The following is a 23,005-nucleotide window of genomic DNA, read 5'->3' as shown; positions in this document are numbered from 1 at the left end:
CACTATTCCTTCAAACATACCCATTTTTGCTTTCCGAGATAATGTTCTCGACTTCCACACATTCTTCAAGGCTCCCAGAATTTTTGCCCCCTCCCCCACCCTATGATCCACTTCCGCTTCCATGGTTCCATCCGCTGCCAGATCCACTCCCAGATATCTAAAACACTTCACTTCCTCCAGTTTTTCTCCATTCAAACTCACCTCCCAATGACTTGACCCTCAACCCTACTATACCTAATAACCTTGCTCTTATTCACATTTACTCTTAACTTTCTTCTTTCACACGCTTTACCAAACTCAGTCACCAGCTTCTGCAGTTTCTCACATGAATCAGCCACCAGCGCTGTATCATCAGCGAACAACAACTGACTCACTTATGCCTCTGTAATTTGAATACTCACCTTTATCCCCTTTGCCTTTGAACAATGGCACTATGCATACATTCCGCCAATCCTCAGGCACTTCACCATGATCCATACATACACTGAATATCCTTACAAACCAATCAACAACACAGTCATCCCCTTTTTTATTAAATTCCACTGCAATAACATCCAAACCCACCGCCTTTCTGGCTTTCATCTTCCAGAAAGCTTTCACTACCTCTTCTCTGTTTACCAAACAATTCTCCCTGACCCTCTCACTTCACACCCCACCCCAACAAAAACACCCTATATCTGCCACTTTATCATCAAATACATTCAACAAACCTTCAAAATACTCACTCCATCTCCTTATCACTTTATCACTATTTGTTATTAGCTCCCCATTTGTCCCCTTCGCCGATATTCCCATTTGTTCTCTTGTCTTACGCACTTTATCTACATCCTTTTAAAACATCTTTTCATTCTCACCTCAACTCTCATTTGCTGTCTTTTTCACCTCTTACACCTTTCTCTTGACCTTTCTTTTATACATCTACCAGTCATTTGCATTACTTCCCTGCAAAAATCATCCACACACCTCTCTCTTTTCTTTTGACTAACAATATATACATATTTCTTATATCATATTTATTCTCTGTTTCCCATATCAGCGAGGTAGAGCAAGGAAACAGAAAAAGAATGGCCAAACCCACCACATACAGATACACACATATATATATATATATATATGTGAAAAAGAGGGTGGATGAGAGTTGGGGTGAGAGAGTATCATTAAATTTTAGGGAGAATAAAAAGATGTTCTGGAAGGAGGTATATAAAGTGCGTAAGACAAGGGAGCAAGTGGGAACTTCAGTGAAGGGCGCAAATGGGGAGGTGATAACAAGTAGTGGTGATGTGAGAAGGAGATGGAGTGAGTATTTTGAAGGTTTGTTGAATGTGTTTGATGATAGAGTGGCAGATATAGGGTGTTTTGGTCGAGGTGGTGTGCAAAGTGAGAGGGTTAGGGAAAATGATTTGGTAAACAGAGAAGAGGTAGTGAAAGCTTTGCGGAAGATGAAAGCCGGCAAGGCAGCAGGTTTGGATGGTATTGCAGTGGAATTTATTAAAAAAGGGGGTGACTGTATTGTTGACTGGTTGGTAAGGTTATTTAATGTATGTATGACTCATGGTGAGGTGCCTGAGGATTGGCGGAATGCGTGCATAGTGCCATTGTACAAAGGCAAAGGGGATAAGAGTGAGTGCTCAAATTACAGAGGTATAAGTTTGTTGAGTATTCCTGGTAAATTATATGGGAGGGTATTGATTGAGAGGGTGAAGGCATGTACAGAGCATCAGATTGGGGAAGAGCAGTGTGGTTTCAGAAGTGGTAGAGGATGTGTGGATTAGGTGTTTGCTTTGAAGAATGTATGTGAGAAATACTTAGAAAAGCAAATGGATTTGTATGTAGCATTTATGGATCTGGAGAAGGCATATGATAGAGTTGATAGAGATGCTCTGTGGAAGGTATTAAGAATATATGGTGTGGGAGGAAAGTTGTTAGAAGCAGTGAAAAGTTTTTATCGAGGATGTAAGGCATGTGTACGTGTAGGAAGAGAGGAAAGTGATTGGTTCTCAGTGAATGTAGGTTTGCGGCAGGGGTGTGTGATGTCTCCATGGTTGTTTAATTTGTTTATGGATGGGGTTGTTAGGGAGGTAAATGCAAGAGTTTTGGAAAGAGGGGCAAGTATGAAGTCTGTTGGGGATGAGAGAGCTTGGGAAGTGAGTCAGTTGTTGTTCGCTGATGATACAGCGCTGGTGGCTGATTCATGTGAGAAACTGCAGAAGCTGGTGACTGAGTTTGGTAAAGTGTGTGGAAGAAGAAAGTTAAGAGTAAATGTGAATAAGAGCAAGGTTATTAGGTACAGTAGGGTTGAGGGTCAAGTCAATTGGGAGGTGAGTTTGAATGGAGAAAAACTGGAGGAAGTGAAGTGTTTTAGATATCTGGGAGTGGATCTGGCAGCGGATGGAACCATGGAAGCGGAAGTGGATCATAGGGTGGGGGAGGGGGCGAAAATTCTGGGGGCCTTGAAGAATGTGTGGAAGTCGAGAACATTATCTCGGAAAGCAAAAATGGGTATGTTTGAAGGAATAGTGGTTCCAACAATGTTGTATGGTTGCGAGGCGTGGGCTATGGATAGAGTTGTGCGCAGGAGGATGGATGTGCTGGAAATGAGATGTTTGAGGACAATGTGTGGTGTGAGGTGGTTTGATCGAGTGAGTAACGTGACGGTAAGAAAGATGTGTGGAAATAAAAAGAGCGTGGTTGAGAGAGCAGAAGAGGGTGTTTTGAAGTGGTTTGGGCACATGGAGAGGATGAGTGAGGAAAGATTGACCAAGAGGATATATGCGTCGGAGGTGGAGGGAACGAGGAGAAGAGGGAGACCAAATTGGAGGTGGAAAGATGGAGTGAAAAAGATTTTGTGTGATCGGGGCCTGAACATGCAGGAGGGTGAAAGGAGGGCAAGGAATAGAGTGAATTGGAGCGATGTGGTATACCGGGGTTGACATGCTGTCAGTGGATTGAATCAAGGCATGTGAGGCGTCTGGGGTGAACCATGGAAAGCTGTGTAGGTATGTATATTTGCATGTGTGGACGTATGTATATATATATGTATGGGGGGGGTTGGGCCATTTCTTTCGTCTGTTTCCTTGCGCTACCTCGCAAACGCGGGAGACAGCGACAAAGTATAATAAAAAAAAAAATCATTATCATTATTTTTTATTTTGCTTTGTCGCTGTCTCCCGCATTTGCGAGGTAGCGCAAGGAAACAGACGAAAAAAATGGCCCAACCCACCCCCATACACATGTATATACATACACGTCCACACACGCAAATATACATACCTATACATCTCAATGTACACACACACAGACACATACATATATACCCATGCACACAATTCACAGTGTCTGCCTTTATTCATTCCTTTCACCACCTCGTCACACATGGAATACCATCCCCCTCCCCCCTCATGTGTGCGAGGTAGCGCTAGGAAAAGACAACAAAGGCCCCATTCGTTCACACTCAGTCTCTAGCTGTCATGCAATAATGCCCAAAGCCACAGCTCCCTTTCCACATCCAGGACCCACACAACTTTCCATGGTTTACCCAAGATGCTTCACATGCCCTGATTCAATCCAATGACAGCACGTCAACCCCGGTATACCACATCGATCCAATTCACTCTATTCCTTGCCCGCCTTTCACCCTCCTGCATGTTCAGGCCCTGATCACTCAAAATCTTTTTCACTCCATCTTTCCACCTCCAATTTGGTCTCCCACTTCTCCTCATTCCCTCCACCTCCAACACATATTTCCTCCTGGTCAATCTTTCCTCACTCATTCTCTCCATATGCCCAAACCATTTCAAAACACCCTCTTCTGCTCTCTCAACCATGCTCTTTTTATTTCCACACATCTCTCTTACCCTTACATTACTTACTCGATCAAACAAACTCACACCACACATTGTCCTCAAACATCTCATTTCCAGCACATCCACCCTCCTCCACACAACTCTATCCATAGCCCAATGCCTCGCAACCATACAACATTGTTGGAAACACTATTCCTTCAAACATACCCATTTTTGCTTTCTGAGATAATGTTCTCGACTTCCAAACATTCTTCAACGCTCCCAGGATTTTCGCCCCCTACCCCACCCTATGATTCACTTCCGCTTCCATGGTTCCATCCGCTGCCAGATCCACTCCCAGATATCTAAAACACTTTACTTCCTCCAGTTTTTCTCCATTCAAACTTACCTTCCAATTGACTTGACCCTCAACCCTACTGTACCTAATAACCTTGCTCTTATTCACATTTACTCTTTACTTTCTTCTTTCACACACTTTACCAAACTCAGTCATCAGCTTCTGCAGTTTCTCACATGAATCAGCCACCAGTGCTGTATCATCAGCGAACAACAACTGACTCACTTCCCAAGCTCTCTCATCCACAACAGACTTCATACTTGCCCCTCTTTCCAAAACTCTTGCATTCACCTCCCTAACAACCCCATCCATAAACAAATTAAACAACCATGGAGACATCACACACCCCTGCCGCAAACCTACATTCCCTGAGAACCAATCACTTTCCTCTCTTCCTACACGTACACATGCCTTACATCCTCGATAAAAACTTTTCACTGCTTCTAACAACTTGCCTCCCACACCATATATTCTTAAAACCTTCCACAGAGCATCTCTATCAACTCTATCATATGCCTTCTCCACATCCATAAATGCTACATACAAATCCATTTGCTTTTCTAAGTATTTCTCACATACATTCTTCAAAGCAAACACCTGATCCACACATCCTCTACCACTTCTGAAACCACACTGCTCTTCCCCAATCTGATGCTCTGTACATGCCTTCACCCTCTCAATCAATACCCTCCCATATAATTTACCAGGAATACTCAACAAACTTATACCTCTGTAATTTGAACACTCACTCTTATCTCCTTTGCCTTTGTACAATGGAACTATGCACGCATTCCGCCAATCCTCAGGCACCTCACCATGAGTCATACATACATTAAATAACCTTACCAACCAGTCAACAATACAGTCACCCCCTTTTTTAATAAATTCCACTGCAATACCATCCAAACCTGCTGCCTTGCCGGCTTTCATCTTCCGCAAAGCTTTCACTACCTCTTCTCTGTTTACCAAATCATTTTCCCTAACCCTCTCACTTTGCACACCACCTCGACCAAAACACCCTATATCTGCCACTCTATCATCAAACACATTCAACAAACCTTCAAAATACTCACTCCATCTCCTTCTCACATCACCACTACTTGTTATCACCTCCCCATTAGTGCCCTTCACTGAAGTTCCCATTTGCTCCCTTGTCTTACGCACTTTATTTACCTCCTTCCAGAACATCTTTTTATTCTCCCTAAAATTTAATGATACTCTCTCACCCCAACTCTCATTTGCCCTCTTTTTCACCTCTTGCACCTTTCTCTTGACCTCCTGTCTCTTTCTTTTATACATCTCCCACTCAATTGCATTTTTTCCCTGCAAAAATCGTCCAAATGCCTCTCTCTTCTCTTTCACTAATAATCTTACTTCTTCATCCCACCACTCACCACCCTTTCTAATCAACCCACCTCCCACGCTTCTCATGCCACAAGCATCTTTTGCACACTCCATCACTGATTCCCTAAATACATCCCATTCCTCCCCCACTCCCCTTACTTCCATTGTTCTCACCTTTTTCCATTCTGTACTCAGTCTCTCCTGGTACTTCCTCACACAAGTCTCCCTCCCAAGCTCACTTACTCTCACCACCCTCTTCACCCCAACATTCAAGTACAAAATGAAATATTTCATAGAGATAATTGTAATTCAACCGATAAATGATCATTCATAACTGAAGTAAAACAATGAAGTTACTCACTTCTCTTTACCTGCTCCTCAGCACGAAAGTCTTGACAGAAAAATAAAACAAGTTTACTATGAATATACAGTGGATCCATTTACATTAGTTATTATTTCATCTTCATTCTACTATACTGTATTGTCTAGAATAGTAGAAACCTGGCCATTATATTTCCCTAAAACTGCATATTTCATGTTCTACTCACTACTGCACAATAAAATGTACAAGATATATCTGTCACAAAGGGCATGCATCATTAATATATATTTGGATACCAAATGAAACAAAACAAAACATACTCATATCATACACAAATTTTGATAATTTTTTTTTTCAAACTATTCGCCATTTCCCGCATTAGCAAGGTAATGTTAAGAACAGAGGACTGGGCTTCTGAGGACAAATCCCCACCCAGCCCCCTTCTCTGTTCCTTCTTTTGGAAAATTTGGAAAATTTGATAAAATTACATTCAATAAATTGATTTGTAATTTCATCTTTCTAAGGGCCATTTCTTTTTTACAAAATAATGGTTTATTTCTTCAGGCTCATCCATTCTACAGTCTTATAGGTCTACCACACTTCATCAAACTTACGCAGTCTTATAATAACTATCTATGATCTTTTTCTTATCTTGTATACCTTCTCTTACTCACCATTACCCTTTACTTACATGAGTTTTCACACCTGTGGGCAACACTCACTCTTCTACACTTTAACAGCTTGGACTGCAAAAGAAAGCAGCTGCACTTGTACAATGGGCAAACCAACAAACAATACTTTAAAAAAAAAATCACATTTTCTTGTTAGGTTTCCATCAGTAAGATTGCATATTCACAACAGAAAAGGATTTAAGACTTTTCTCAAGAGTCCATTTTGACAGCAAAACAGATGACTAGTTTCCAGACGGTTGAGCAGAAGTTCCAATGTATTCATACTACTTTATGCAGTACAACTACAAAGTTAGTGTGTACTCATGGCAGAGTAATATTGGCCGCATTTGTGGTACAGGAAGATCAGATGACGTGAGAAAGGAATATGCCTGCTGTCTAGGATGATGAAAAAGTTGAACTGTATTCATGTTGGAGAAGAATGGGTAAGTACATACACATAATGGGTGTGTCAACTATTAACTTGGTTAGAATTGGGTTTGAATTAAACAAATGACTGTATTAATGATACTGACAATTACGACTGGAGTAGCTAAAACGGTGTAAATGCATTACTGGAAAGTAAGTAAACTAGAGCAGGGTCTGAATGCATTAGTCAAACATATTTTGAGAATCCATATGCCAGAACCAGGGTACCCAGCCCCACAAACCTCACAAACTAGTGAAGAGCATGTATCCTGAGTTTTCTGGGTAATCTTTTCCAATCATTTCTAAACATGAGTTAATGAGACACTAAAAAGGAATCAGTAGACATGGGGAGTCACTGTCAGCTGCTGATTCTGCTTCATCATCACCTATCTCATTCCCACTCATCCCTGTCCCTGGGAATGAAAATCTTTCCTATTATTACAGGTAAAAGATTGAGAGTCTTTAATACTCAAAACCAAGCCATGTTCAGATTATGCATCTTTAGGGATCTAATCAATATGGGCCAGAGATTGTGGTCTGAATATATCAAATCCTTACCAGTCTTTTATTCACTTAACTTCATTTCAGCACAACTATCTTCTGCTCTCTCAACCACATTTTTCTTATTGCCACACCTCTCTCTTACCATTTTATTACTATCTATCTATCTTTCTATATCTCTGATGCTAGTTCCCTCTGAGAATTCCCATCAAAGAAGTGGCCAAAGCAAATCAGTCTCCACATATCCTTGTCCTTACATACCTCCCTCACATACACCATTCTACATATTCCTCCATCATTTCTCTACCTCCAGCACCCTTCCACTCTATTTCCCCATGCCACAAGTGGTCTTCCTCTCACACCAACCCCCTTAATCATACTACCCTACACTCAGCTTGTAAACCCCCTCATCTTGTATTCTTTCCATATGCATCATTCTCCTCAAAGTATAATGTTTCATCCAGTTTACAAATCCACAATTCATTCCCTTTGCATTTCCTGCCAAAGCAAATCTCTCATACATCCCCTGATTCTTCTCTTCATTCCACTTGGTCAGACCACATGCTCCTCACAAATGTCTCATGTCCACAGTCTGGATTCTTGACCTTTGTGACTCACTCCAAGCCCATGCTTTGGCTGCATATGTCAGGGTAAGGAGGACAATGCCGTCCCTTACTCCTCTCTGTACTTCCATATCTACACCTCTACCTAACTCTTCTATCCTATACTGCTGTCCCTTATCTCTCCTTCCACATCACCAAACTTACCCAACATAGCTTTCAACCTACTATTTCTACCTAATTCTCCCAACTATCTATATCTCTACTGACATGTCCCTCTTGGAACTCCCTCAGGGGTGGTCATGCAAAAGAGTCACTATAAATGGTGTGGAAGTCGAGAACATTATTTCTAAGAGCAAAAATGGGTATGTGTGAAGGAATAGTGGTTCCAACAATGTTATATGGTTGCGAGGCATGGGCTATAGATAGAGTTGTGCGGAGGAGGGTGGATGTGCTGGAAATGAGATGTCTGAGGACAATATGTGGTGTGAGGTGGTTTGATCGAGTAAGTAATGAAAGGGTAAGAGAGATGTGTGGTAATAAAAAGATGGTGGTTGAGAGAGCAGAGGAGGGTGTTTTGAAATGGTTTGGTCACATGGAGAGAATGAGTGAGGAGAGATTGACCAAGAGGATATATGTGTTAGAGGTGGAGGGAACGAGGAGAAGTGGGAGACCAAACTGGAGGTGGAAAGACGGAGTGAAAAAGATTTTGAGTGATCGGGGCCTGAACATGCAGGAGGGTGAAAGGCGTGCAAGGAATAGAGTGAACTAGAACGATGTGGTATACCGGGGTTGGCGTGCTGTCAATGGATTGAACCAGGGCATGTGATGCATCTGGGGTAAACCATGGAAAGTATTGTGGGGCCTGGATGTCGAAAGGGAGCTGTGGTTCTGGTGCATTGTGCATGACAGCTAGAGACTTGAGTGTGAGCAAATGTGGTCTTTATTGTCTTTTCCTAGCGCTGCCTCATACACATGCGGGGGGAAGGGGTTGTCATTTCATGTGTGGCGGGGTGGCAACAGGAATGAATAAAGGGCAGACAGTATGAATTATGTACATGTGTATATATGTATATGTCTGTGTGTGTATATATATGTATACGTTGAGATGTATAGGTATGTATATGTGCATGTGTGGACATGTATGTATATACATGTGTATGTGGGTGGGTTGGGCCATCCTTTCATCTGTTTCCTTGCGCTACCTCGCTAACGCAGGAGACAGCGACAAAGTATTTATTTATTTATTTATTTTGCTTTGTCACTGTCTCCCGTTGAGATGTATATGTATATGTATATGTATATGTGCGTGTGTGGACGTGTATGTATATACATGTGTATGTGGGTGGGCTGGGCCATTCTTTTGTCTGTTTCCTTGTGCTACCTCACTAATGCGAGAGACAGCGCCAAAGTATAAAAAGAAGTAAAAATAAAGTTTGAATGGAGAAAAACTAGAGGAAGTGAACAGTTTTAGATATCTGGGAGTGGATTTGGCAGCAGATGGAACCATGGAAGTGGAAGTGAGTCACAGTGTGGGGGAGGGGGCAAAGGTTTTGGGAGCATTGACGAATGTGTGGAAGGCGAGAACATTATATCGGAGCAAAAATGGGTATGTTTGAAGGAATAATGGTTCCAACAATGTTATATGGTTGCGAAGCATGGGCTATAGATAGGGTTGTGCAGAGGAGGGTGGATGTGTTGGAAATGAGATGCTTGAGGACAACATGTGGTGTGAGGAGGTTTGATCGAGTAAGTAATAAAAGGGTAAGAGAGATGTGTGGTAATAAAAAGAGTGTGGTTGAGAGAGCAGACGAGGGTGTACTGAAATGGTTTGGTCCTATGGAAAGAATGAGTGAGGAAAGATTGAAAAAGAGAATATATATGTGTCAGAGGTGGAGGGAACTAGAAGTGGGAAACCAAATTTGAGCTGGAAGGATGGAGTGAAAAAGATTTTAAGCAATCCGGGCCAGAACATACAGGAGGGTAAAAGGCGTGCAAGGAAAAAAGTGAATTGGAATGATGTGGTATACTGGGGTCAATGTGCTACACATAACAGCTAGAGACTGAGTGTGAATGAATGTGGCCTTTGTTGTCTTTTTCTAGCGTTACCTCGCATGCACGTGGGGGAGGGGGGTGCCATTTCATGCGTGGTAGGGTGGTAGCGGGAATGGATGAAGGTAGCATGTATGAATATATACATGTGTATATATGTATACAACAATACAGTCACCCCCTTTTTTAATAAATTCCACTGCAATACCATCCAAACCTGCTGCCTTGCCGGCTTTCATCTTCCGCAAAGCTTTCACTACCTCTTCTCTGTTTACCAAATCATTTTCCCTAACCCTCTCACTTTGCACACCACCTCGACCAAAACACCCTATATCTGCCACTCTATCATCAAACACATTCAACAAACCTTCAAAATACTCACTCCATCTCCTTCTCACATCACCACTACTTGTTATCACCTCCCCATTTGCGCCCTTCACTGAAGTTCCCATTTGCTCCCTTGTCTTACGCACTTTATTTACCCCCTTCCAGAACATCTTTTTATTCTCCCTAAAATTTAATGATACTCTCTCACCCCAACTCTCATTTGCCCTTTTTTTCGCCTCTTGCACCTTTCTCTTGACCTCCTGTCTCTTTCTTTTATACATCTCCCACTCAATTATATTTTTTCCCTGCAAAAATCGTCCAAACGCCTCTCTCTTCTCTTTCACTAATACTCTTACTTCTTCATCCCACCACTCACTACCCTTTCTAATCAACCCACCTCCCACTCTTCTCATGCCACAAGCATCTTTTGTGCAATCCATCACCGATTCCCTAAATACATCCCATTCCTCCCCCACTCCCCTTACTTCCATTGTTCTCACCTTTTTCCATTCTGTACTCAGTCTCTCCTGGTACTTCCTCACACAGGTCTCCTTCCCAAGCTCACTTACTCTCACCACCCTCTTCACCCCAACATTCACTCTTCTTTTCTGAAAACCCATACAAATCTTCACCTTAGCCTCCACAAGATAATGATCAGACATCCCTCCAGTTGCACCTCTCAGCACATTAACATCCAAAAGTCTCTCTTTCGCACGCCTGTCAATTAACACGTAATCCAATAACGCTCTCTGGCCATCTCTCCTACTTACATAAGTATACTTATGTATATCTCGCTTTTTAAACCAGGTATTCCCAATCATCAGTCCTTTTTCAGCACATAAATCTACAAGCTCTTCACCATTTCCATTTACAACACTGAACACCCCATGTATACCAATTATTCCCTCAACTGCCACATTACTCACCTTTGCATTCAAATCACCCATCACTATAACCCGGTCTCGAGCATCAAAACCACTAACACACTCATTCAGCTGCTCCCAAAACACTTGCCTCTCATGATCTTTCTTCTCATGCCCAGGTGCATATGCACCAATAATCACCCACCTCTCTCCATCAACTTTCAGTTTTACCCATATTAATCGAGAATTTACTTTCTTACATTCTATCACATACCCCCACAACTCCTGTTTCAGGAGTATTGCTACTCCTTCCCTTGCTCTTGTCCTCTCACTAACCCCTGACTTTACCCCCCAGACATTCCCAAACCACTCTTCCCCTTTACCCTTGAGCTGGTTGTTGACTGGTTGGTAAGGTTATTTAATGTATGTATGACTCATGGTGAGGTGCCTGAGGATTGGCGGAATGCGTGCATAGTGCCATTGTACAAAGGCAAAGGGGATAAGAGTGAGTGCTCAAATTACAGAGGTATAAGTTTGTTGAGTATTCCTGGTAAATTATATGGGAGGGTATTGATTGAGAGGGTGAAGGCATGTACAGAGCATCAGATTGGGGAAGAGCAGTGTGGTTTCAGAAGTGGTAGAGGATGTGAGGATCAGGTGTTTGCTTTGAAGAATGTATGTGAGAAATACTTAGAAAAGCAAATGGATTTGTATGTAGCATTTATGGATCTGGAGAAGGCATATGATAGAGTTGATAGAGATGCTCTGTGGAAGGTATTAAGAATATATGGTGTGGGAGGAAAGTTGTTAGAAGCAGTGAAAAGTTTTTATCGAGGATGTAAGGCATGTGTACGTGTAGGAAGAGAGGAAAGTGATTGGTTCTCAGTGAATGTAGGTTTGCGGCAGGGGTGTGTGATGTCTCCATGGTTGTTTAATTTGTTTATGGATGGGGTTGTTAGGGAGGTAAATGCAAGAGTTTTGGAAAGAGGGGCAAGTATGAAGTCTGTTGGGGATGAGAGAGCTTGGGAAGTGAGTCAGTTGTTGTTCGCTGATGATACAGCGCTGGTGGCTGATTCATGTGAGAAACTGCAGAAGCTGGTGACTGAGTTTGGTAAAGTGTGTGGAAGAAGAAAGTTAAGAGTAAATGTGAAAAAGAGCAAGGTTATTAGGTATAGTAGGGTTGAGGGTCAAGTCAATTGGGAGGTGAGTTTGAATGGAGAAAAACTGGAGGAAGTGAAGTGTTTTAGATATCTGGGAGTGGATCTGGCAGCGGATGGAACCATGGAAGCGGAAGTGGATCATAGGGTGGGGGAGGGGGCGAAAATTCTGGGGGCCTTGAAGAATGTGTGGAAGTCGAGAACATTATCTCGGAAAGCAAAAATGGGTATGTTTGAAGGAATAGTGGTTCCAACAATGTTGTATGGTTGCGAGGCGTGGGCTATGGATAGAGTTGTGCGCAGGAGGATGGATGTGCTGGAAATGAGATGTTTGAGGACAATGTGTGGTGTGAGGTGGTTTGATCGAGTGAGTAACGTAAGGGTGAGAGAGATGTGTGGAAATAAAAAGAGCATGGTTGAGAGAGCAGAAGAGGGTGTTTTGAAGTGGTTTGGGCACATGGAGAGAATGAGTGAGGAAAGATTGACCAAGAGGATATATGTGTCGGAGGTGGAGGGAACGAGGAGAAGAGGGAGACCAAATTGGAGGTGGAAAGATGGAGTGAAAATGATTTTGTGTGATCGGGGCCTGAACATGCAGGAGGGTGAAAGGAGGGCAAGGAATAGAGTAAATTGGAGCGATGTGGTATACCAGGGTTGACGTGCTGTCAGTGGACTGAATCAAGGCATGTGAAGCGTCTGGGGTAAACCATGGAAAGCTGTGTAGGTGTGTATATTTGCGTGTGTGGACATATGTATATACATGTGTATGGGGGGGGTTGGGCCATTTCTTTCGTCTGTTTCCTTGCGCTACCTCGCAAACGCGGGAGACAGCGAAAAAAAAAAAAAAAAAAGTATATATGTATATGTCTATGTATGTATACATTGAAATGTATAGGTATGTATATGTGCATGTGTGGGCATTTATGTATATACATGTGTATGTGGGTGGGTTGGGCCATTCTTTCGTCTGTTTCCTTGTGCTACCTTGCTAACACAGGAGACAGCAACAAAGAATAATAAATACAAACAAAAAATATACATATATACCCTAAGCCGGGCACCCATCTTATCAACCAATCCTAAGGGGTAGATGAACAGCTGGGTTGAGTGTGGACTGACTCACAACAGGATTTGAACCTGTGTGCTTGACTCTGGGCAGCCTAAGAATGCATCGTGCTAGTCACTACACCACTTACCATTACTCTACTTGATTTATGTAAATGACTTTACTGTGGGTATGGACTCCTACCTGAATTTGTTGCACAGAATGTATAGATCATAAGGTAAGTGAAAAGTGAAGAGAAATGCATGAACTAATAATAGGACCTAAAGATACTTTCCAAAGTTGGTCTGATACATGAAACTCAATCCAAATAAATGTAAAATAATGAAAGCAGAAGTGAAAGAAAGTTTCAACTTTCAATGTAATTGCTATCTAGAAGTATAAAGTTTAGGATTTCATGTGTGAGAAGGACCTGGAAGCTGACATTGTTCCTAACCTGCCAGTAGAGTCCCGCATTAACAGAACAGTAATGGGGACAAACCATTTGATGGCAAATATTTTACATGAGGTCAATGCTAGAATATGCTTCTCAATTTGGTCACTATGCCAAAAGAAGCACAAAGAACTAATAAAGAAGGTCCCATGGAAGGCAATAAAGAATTAAGAGAGCTGCATTATAGGGAAAGGCCTGAGGCTTTTAAATTTACCTACTTGGAAGACAGAATAGTGATGGGTTACCTGATCACTTTTAAGTTTTTAAAGCAGATCAATGACATTGACAGTGAGACAGAGGGATGAAGCATCCATGGGACATAGCATGAAATTAAGTAAGACATTTGTTATGAAAGATGTACAGAAGCACTTTTAGAGTAAAAGAGTAGTAGATGAACAGAATAGAATGACTGAGGAGTTAACATAGACAACATAAATGAATTTAAAAATTGTACAACAGTAGAAAATGTATAAAAGATGAGGATCAAAAAGTATAAAACTCCTGATACAGTAACTACAAATATGTAATTACATGTACTTTGTCATGAAAACCTTAAGACTCACTAAAATGACAAAGCAATGCACACTTATTATATCACTGAAAGATTTCCACTTTTGTATATGCCTCTTTGCATGGCTACACCTAGTACTATCACTCAAAATCTTTTTGGGTACTATGAAAAGGTCAGAATCTATATAAGTATCACATAAACAACAGAAAAGCATGGAATTTTGCCACTACACATTCAAACAAAAAGAATGGTGGCACACGCTACAGCAGCCAAATATGGAAACTCATGCTCAAGCTGGTGGTAATTTTGAATGCGAGGAACTGCTGATTTTGGGAGTTTACATATTTCAAAACACAGATTTTCAATATTCTTCTAGCACTGATAAAACTAGCTGGTGCTGTTTAAGTTAGATATGTTGAAAATAAGAAAATGCATCTACCTGTATCATTATACATCATAGTCATGAGAAGATAGGATTACAGTGTATTTAGATATGGACATTTTTTTACTCTTACATTAATTCAGCTGTATAAATCAATGACCGTTAAGCACAATCTTCAAGGAAAGGTAAACTGCAGCAGAACCTATGTAGTTGACAGTAGGGATGACTATGATTTTGAGTTTATTATTCTGGTACAAAAATCTACATGAGGCAGATAGGCAGAGAAAAAAACCAGAACCAAGTTTCAAGATTTGAAAAAATTAACAATCAAAGGCCTGCCAAAACTTCAAACTACTCATTAAAAGTAAGATTGTAATTAGAATGTCATTGGGTGCATGCAAGTCCTTGTATGATTGTCAGAATATCACTGGGTGCATGCAAGTTCCTGTGAGTTATAATATGAAGAAAATTAAAAGGAATTTTGAGACACAGTAAAGATCTGGGAACTGAAAATATTATATATATAAAACAGTACAGCATGTACTTTGGTGCACTGGACATGACAAAATAAATATAATGAGATTATGGCATGTTAAGATGACAGGTAAATCAAAAGGTTGACTAAAAAGAAGAAAGAAAGACTATGTCTGTTGAAGTATCAATGCACTGACAAAGGTTCCAAGATGATGCAATTCATGATAAATGACAATAAAAGAAAATACATCAGAAATTATTTCAATCTGTAGGCATATAGTAAAAGGCAAAGACATTACAGCCATATCTTTACCATAATTACAAAAGAACAAGTGACCTAAAACTGAAAATAAAGGAGTTTCACAAGGTATAATTAAGGTATAATAATATAAATTATAAAGAAAACAGCATGCTTCAGTATACAATATTCTTGGTATCAACATTAAAAGAAATTTGAAACATATCATGAGCAACCTGAGACTGGACATGCTGGGAACACCTTACCTGTAGGAAAGAAACGCTGGATAGCCTTCGAGACATAACGTGAAAGGTTGGGACAGGCCTTAATGTGGTTCTGAAGTACTGGCACCTTTAAGTCAACCTGCCCAAACAACTTAAAGTTATCCGTCAGACAGTACCACAAGGCAATCCTCCTCCTTTATAATGCACTAGAAATCTTATTTTATGAACACTGCACTGATTTCTGTATGTTTCATATATACAAAATGTCTTGCTTATGTCACTGAAAATACAAATTCAAGATATATAGTAGAAAATGAATGGTACAAATGAAAAAGAAAAGAGGAATAAAGTCCAGATTCAATTTTCACCACATGTGAGACAATACTGAGACTTGCTATTATAAACTACCTACTTAAACAGTATCTTAATCCTTAAATTGGGAAAATGTCCCAATGAAACTACCTCTAGTGCCCCCCACAAAAAAAAAAATCAGAATGAAATTTCCTTAAAAAATGCAGATATCATCCAATGGTAAAGACCCTAATAAAGTGGTATATATTTTCCACTGATCTGCACTGTTAGGGTTCTCAAAAGACTTGCTCAGGTGGGGAACTGGCTTGTGTACAATACGTGTTTTTCCATGGATGTGTTGAAAAAGAAATGTTTGAAGACAATATGTGGTGTGAGGTGGTTCAATCAAGTGAGTAATGAAAGGGTAAGAGAGATGTGTGGAAATAAAACGAGTGTAGTCAAAAGAGCAGAGGAGGGTGTGCTGAAATGGTTTGGACACATGGAGAGAATGAGTGAAGAAAGGTTGACAAAGAGGATAAACATGTCAGAGGTGGAGGGAACAATGAGAAGCTGGGGACCAAATTGGAGGTGGAAAGATGGAGTGAAAAAGATTATTAGTGATTGGGGCCTGAACATACAGGAGGGTGAGAGGCATGCAAGAAATAGAGTGAATTGGAACAATGTGGTATATTGGGGTCAATGGACTGAACCAGGGCATGTGAAGTGTCTGGGGGTAAACCATGGAAAGGTCAGTGGGGACTGGATGTGGATAGGGAGCTGTGGTTCTGGTACATTACACATGACAGCTAGAGACGGAGTGTGAACGAATGTGGCCTTTTTGTCTGCTTTCCTGGCCCTACTTCGCTGAAGTAGGGGTAACGATGCTGCTCGTTATGGGGTGGGGTAGCGACAGGAATGGATAAAAGCAAGCAAATATGAATATGTACATATGTATATATGCATATGTCTGTGTATGTATATGTATGTACATATCAATGTGTATGTGTTGGCATATATCCGTATATGGGCGTTTATATAGGATACAAAGAAGCTATTTCATGTGGGGTAGGGTGGTGACAGGAATGGATGAAGGCAAACAAGTATAAATATGTACATGTATACATATGTGTATGTCTGTGTATGTATATGTGTGTATAAGTTGATATGTATATGTATCTATATGTGCGTGTATGGGTGTTTAAGCATATATATGTCTATATGAGTTGGATGGGCCATTCTTCGTCTGTTTCCTGGTGCTACCTCGCTGACACGGGAAACAGTGTGGCATGAGAAGAGTGGGAGGTGGGTTGATTAGAAAGGGTAGTGAGTGGTGGGATGAAGTAGTAAGAGTATTAGTGAAAGAGAAGAGAGAGGCATTTGGACGATTTTTGCAGGGAAAAAATGAAATTGAGTGGGAGATGTATAAAAGAAAGAGACAGGAGGTCAAGAGAAAGGTGCAAGAGGTGAAAAAAGGGCAAATGAGAGTTGGGGTGAGAGAGTATCATTAAATTTCAGGGAGAATAAAAAGATGGTCTGGAAGGAGGTAAATAAAGTGCGTAAGACAAGGGAGCAAATGGGAACTTCAGTGAAGGGCGCAAATGGGGAGGTGATAACAAGTAGTGGTGATGTGAGAAGGAGATGGAGTGAGTATTTTGAAGGTTTGTTGAATGTGTTTGATGATAGAGTGGCAGACATTGGGTGTTTTGGTTGAGGTGGTGTGCAAAGTGAGAGGGTTAGGGAAGATGATTTGGTAAACAGAGAAGAGGTAGTAAAAGCTTTGCGGAAGATGAAAGCCGGCAAGGCAGCAGGTTTGGATGGTATTGCAGTGGAATTTATTAAAAAAGGGGGTGACTGTACTGTTGACTGGTTGGTAAGATTATTTAATGTATGTATGACTCATGGTGAGGTGCCTGAGGATTGGCGGAATGCGTGCATAGTGCCATTGTACAAAGGCAAAGGGGATAAGAGTGAGTGCTCAAATTACAGAGGTATAAGTTTGTTGAGTATTCCTGGTAAATTATATGGGAGGATATTGATTGAGAGGGTGAAGGCATGTACAGAGCATCAGATTGGGGAAGAGCAGTGTGGTTTCAGAAGTGGTAGAGGATGTGTGGATCAGGTGTTTGCTTTGAAGAATGTATGTGAGAAATACTTAGAAAAGTAAATGGATTTGTATGTAGCATTTATGGATCTGGAGAAGGCATATGATAGAGTTGATAGAGATGCTCTGTGGAAGGTATTAAGAATATATGGTGTGGGAAGCAAGTTGTTAGAAGCAGTGAAAAGTTTTTATCGAGGATGTAAGGCATGTGTACGTGTAGGAAGAGAGGAAAGTGATTGGTTCTCAGTGAATGTAGGTTTGCGGCAGGGGTGTGTGATGTCTCCATGGTTGTTTAATTTGTTTAGGATGGGGTTGTTAGGGAGGTGAATGCAAGAGTTTTGGAAAGAGGGGCAAGTATGAAGTCTGTTGGGGATGAGAGAGCTTGGGAAGTGAGTCAGTTGTTGTTCGCTGATGATACAGCACTGGTGACTGATTCATGTGAGAAACTGCAGAAGCTGGTGACTGAGTTTGGTAAAGTGTGTGAAAGAAGAAAGTTAAGAGTAAATGTGAATAAGAGCAAGGTTATTAGGTACAGTAGGGTTGAGGATCAAGTCAATTGGGAGGTGAGTTTGAATGGAGAAAAACTGGAGGAAGTGAAGTGTTTTAGATATCTGGGAGTGGATCTGGCAGCGGATGAAACCATGGAAGCGGAAGTGGATCATAGGGTGGGGGAGGGGGTGAAAATTCTGGGAGCCTTGAAGAATGTGTGGAAGTCGAGAACATTATCTCGGAAAGCAAAAATGGGTATGTTTGAAGGAATAGTGGTTCCAACAATGTTGTGTGGTTGCGAGGCGTGGGCTATGGATAGAGTTGTGCGCAGAAGGATGGATGTGCTGGAAATGAGATGTTTGAGGACAATGTGTGGTGTGAGGTGGTCTGATCGAGTAAGTAACGTAAGGGTGAAAGAGATGTGTGGAAATAAAAAGAGCGTGGTTGAGAGAGCAGAAGAGGGTGTTTTGAAATGGTTCGGGCACATGGAGAGAATGAGTGAGGAAAGATTGACCAAGAGAATATATGTGTCGGAGGTGGAGGGAACGAGGAGAAGAGGGAGACCAAATTGGAGGTGGAAAGATGGAGTGAAAAAGATTTTGTGTGATCGGGGCCTGAACATGCAGGAGGGTGAAAGGAGGGCAAGGAATAGAGTGAATTGGAGCGATGTGGTATACCGGGGTTGACGTGCTGTCAGTGGATTGAATCAAGGCATGTGAAGCGTCTGGGGTAAACCATGGAAAGCTGTGTAGGTATGTATATTTGTGTGTGTGGACGTATGTATATACATGTGTATGGGGGTGGGTTGGGCCATTTCTTTCGTCTGTTTCCTTGCGCTACCTCGCAAACGCGGGAGACAGCGACAAAGCAAAAAAAAAAAAAAAAAAAATAATAATAAATTTGTACAAAGACAAAGGGGATAAAGGTGAGTGTTCAAATTACAGAGGTATACATTTGTTGAGTATTCCTGGGAAACTATAGGGGAGGGTATTGATTGAGAGGGTGAAGGCATGTACAAAGCATCAGATTGGGGAAGGGCAATGTGGTTTCAGAAGTGGTGGCGAATGTGTGGACCAGGTGTCTGCTTTAAAGAATGTATGTCAGAAATACTTAGAAAAACAAAAGGATTTGTGTATACATATGGATCAGGAAAGGCATATGACTGAGTCGATAGAGGTGCTCTGTGGAAGGTATTAAGAGAAATGGTGTGGGAGGTAAGTTGCTAGAAGCAGTGAAAAGTTATAATCGGGGATTTAAGACATGTGTACGAGTAGGAAGAGAGGAAAGTGATTGGTTCCCAGTGAATGTTGGTTTGTGGCAGGGGTGCATGATGTCTCCATGGTTGTTAAATTTGTTTATGGATGGGGTTGTTAGGGAGGTGACAGACACTTCACATGCCCTGGTTCAATCCAGTGACAGCATGTCGACCCCGGTATACCACATCGTTCCAATTCACTCTATTCCTTGCACACCTATCACCCTCCTGCATGTTCAGGCCCCGATCACTCAAAATATTTTTCACTCTATCTTTCCACCTCCAATTTGGCCTCCCACTTCTCCTTGGTCCCTCCACCTCCGACACATATATCCTCTCGGTCAATCTTTCCTCACTCATTCTCTCCATGTGACCAAACCATTTCAAAACACCCTCTTCTGCTCTCTCAACCACCATCTTTTTATTACCACACATCTCTATTACACTATCATTACTTACTTGATCAAGCCACCTCACACCACATATTGTCCTCAAACATCTCATTTCCAGCACATCCACCCTCCTCAGCACAACTCTATCTATAGCCCACACCTCGCAACCATATAACATTGTTGGAACCACTATTCATTCAAATATACCCATTTTTGCTTTCCAAGATAATGTTCTCGACTTCCACACATTCTTCAACGCTCCCAGAACTTTCTCCCCCTCCCCCACCCTATGATTCATTTCCGCTTCCATGATTCCATCCGCTGCCAAATCCACTCCTAGATATCTAAAACACTTCACTTTTCTCCATTCAAACTTACCTCCCAAATGACTTGTCCTTCAACCCTACTGTACCTAATAACCTTGCTCTTATTTACATCTACTCTTAGCTATCTTCTTTCACACACTTTACCAAACTCAGTCACCAGCTTCTGCAATTCCTCACATGAATCAGCCACCAGCACTGTATCATCAGCGAACAACAACTGACTCACCTCCAAAGCTCTCTCATCCACAACAGAATGCATACTTGCCCCTCTCTCCAAAACTCTTGCATTCACCTACCTAACAACCCCATCCATAAGCAAATTAAACAACCATAGAGACATCACACACCCTTGCCACAAACAACATTCACTGAGAACCAATCACTTTCCTCTCTTCCTACATGTACACATGCCTTACATCCTTGATATAAACTTTTCACTGCTTCTCACAACTTGCCACCCACACCATATATTCTTAATACCCTCCACAGAGCATCTCTATCAACTCTATCATATGCCTTCTCCACATCCATAAATGCTACATACAAATCCATTTGCTTTTCTAAGGATTTCTCACATACATTCTTCAAAGCAAACACCTGATCCACACATCCTCTACCACTTCTGAAACCACAATGCTCTTCCCCAATCTGATGCTCTGTACATCCCTTCACCCTCTCAATCAATACCCTCCCATATAATTTACCAGGAATACTCAACATACTTTTTTTTTTTTTTTTTTTTGCTTTGTCGCTGTCTCCCGCGTTTGCGAGGTAGCGCAAGGAAACAGACGAAAGAAATCGCCCAACCCACCCCCATACACATGTATATACATACGTCCACACACGCAAATATACATACCTACACAGCTTTCCATGGTTTACCCCAGAAGCTTCACATGCCTTGATTCAATCCACTGACAGCACGTCAACCCCGGTATACCACATCGCTCCAATTCACTCTATTCCTTGCCCTCCTTTCACCCTCCTGCATGTTCAGGCCCCGATCACACAAAATCTTTTTCACTCCATCTTTCCACCTCCAATTTGGTCTCCCTCTTCTCGTTCCCTCCACCTCCGACACGTATATCCTCTTGGTCAATCTTTCCTCACTCATTCTCTCCATGTGACCAAACCATTTCAAAACACCCTCTTCTGCTCTCTCAACCACGCTCTTTTTATTTCCACACATCTCTCTTACCCTTACGTTACTTACTCGATCAAACCACCTCACACCACACATTGTCCTCAAACATCTAATTTCCAGCACATCCATCAACATACTTATACCTATGTAATATGAGCACTCACTTTTATCCCCTTTGCCTTTGTACAATGTCACTATGCAAGCTTTCCGCCAACCCTCAGGCACTTCACCATGAGTCATACATACATTAAATAACCTTACCAACCAGTCAACTACACAGTCACCCCCTTTTTTAATCAATTCCACTGCAATACCATCCAAACCCGCTGCCTTGCCGGCTTTCATCTTCTGCAAAGCTTTTACTACCTCTTCTCTGTTTACCAAATCATTCTCCCTAACCCTCTCACTTTGCACACCACCTCTACCAAAATACCCTATATCTGCCACTCTATCATCAAACACATTCAACAAACCTTCAAAATACTCACTCCATCTCCTTCTCACATCACCACTACTTCTTATCACCTCCCCATTAGCCCCTTTCACTGAAGTTACCATTTGCTCCCTTGTCTTATGCACTTTATTTACCTCCTTCCAAAACATCTTTTTATTCTCCCTAAAATTTAATGATACTCTCTCACCCCAACTCTAATTTGCCCTCTTTTTCACCTCTTGCACCTTTCTCTTGACCTCCTGCCTCTTTCTTTTATACATCTCCCATCATTTGCATTATTTCCCTGCAAAAATTGTCCAAATGCCTCTCTCTTCTCTTCCACTAATAATCTTACTTCTTCATCCCACCACTCACTACCCTTTCTAATCTGCCCACCTCCCACGCTTCTCATGCCACAAGCATCTTTTGCACAAGCTATCACTGCTTCCCTAAATACATCCCATTCTACCCCCACTCCCCTTACATCCTTTGTTCTCACCTTTTTCCATTCTGTACTCCTGGTACTTCCTCACACAAGTCTCCTTCCCAAGCTCGCTTACTCTCACCACTCTCTTCACCTCAACATTCTCTTTTCTTTTCTGAAAACCTTTAGATATCTTCACCTTCGCCTCCACAAGATAATGATCAGACATCCCTCCAGTTGCACCTCTCAGCACATTAACATCCAAAAGTCTCTCTTTCGCATGCCTATCAATTAACATGTAATCCAATAATGCTCTCTGAACATCTCTCCTACTTACATACGTACACTTATATATATCTCTCTTTTTAAACCAGGTATTCACAATCACCAGTCCTTTTTCAGCACATAAATCTACAAGCTCTTCACCATTTCCATTTACAACACTGAACACCCCATGTACAC

At 41.5% G+C, this 23,005-nt stretch overlaps 1 protein-coding gene across 3 annotated transcripts in view; it reads right to left on the bottom strand.

Annotated features, from left to right (window-relative positions):
* The window catches only part of LOC139756784 (metaxin-1), a 70,877-nt gene that overhangs the window by 19,668 nt on the left and 28,204 nt on the right, over window positions 1-23,005 (bottom strand). For 2 of the 3 annotated variants that reach the window (XR_011714434.1, XM_071676569.1), the window contains exons 6-7: window positions 15,731-15,827; window positions 5,846-5,875 (exon numbers count right to left, since the gene is read on the bottom strand). Coding sequence is in view for 2 of the 3 variants with exons in the window: in XM_071676569.1 (XP_071532670.1) it covers window positions 5,846-5,875; window positions 15,731-15,827 (127 nt within the window). In the remaining variant the exon portion in view is untranslated. The remainder of the gene's footprint in view (window positions 1-5,845; window positions 5,876-15,730; window positions 15,828-23,005) is intronic. The other variant, XM_071676570.1, reaches the window with a different exon arrangement.

The sequence above is a fragment of the Panulirus ornatus genome, chromosome 23 (genome assembly GCF_036320965.1).
Source record: "Panulirus ornatus isolate Po-2019 chromosome 23, ASM3632096v1, whole genome shotgun sequence".
NCBI classification, from domain to species: Eukaryota; Metazoa; Arthropoda; class Malacostraca; order Decapoda; family Palinuridae; genus Panulirus; species Panulirus ornatus.
This window is presented reverse-complemented; position numbering and strand designations above follow the sequence as displayed.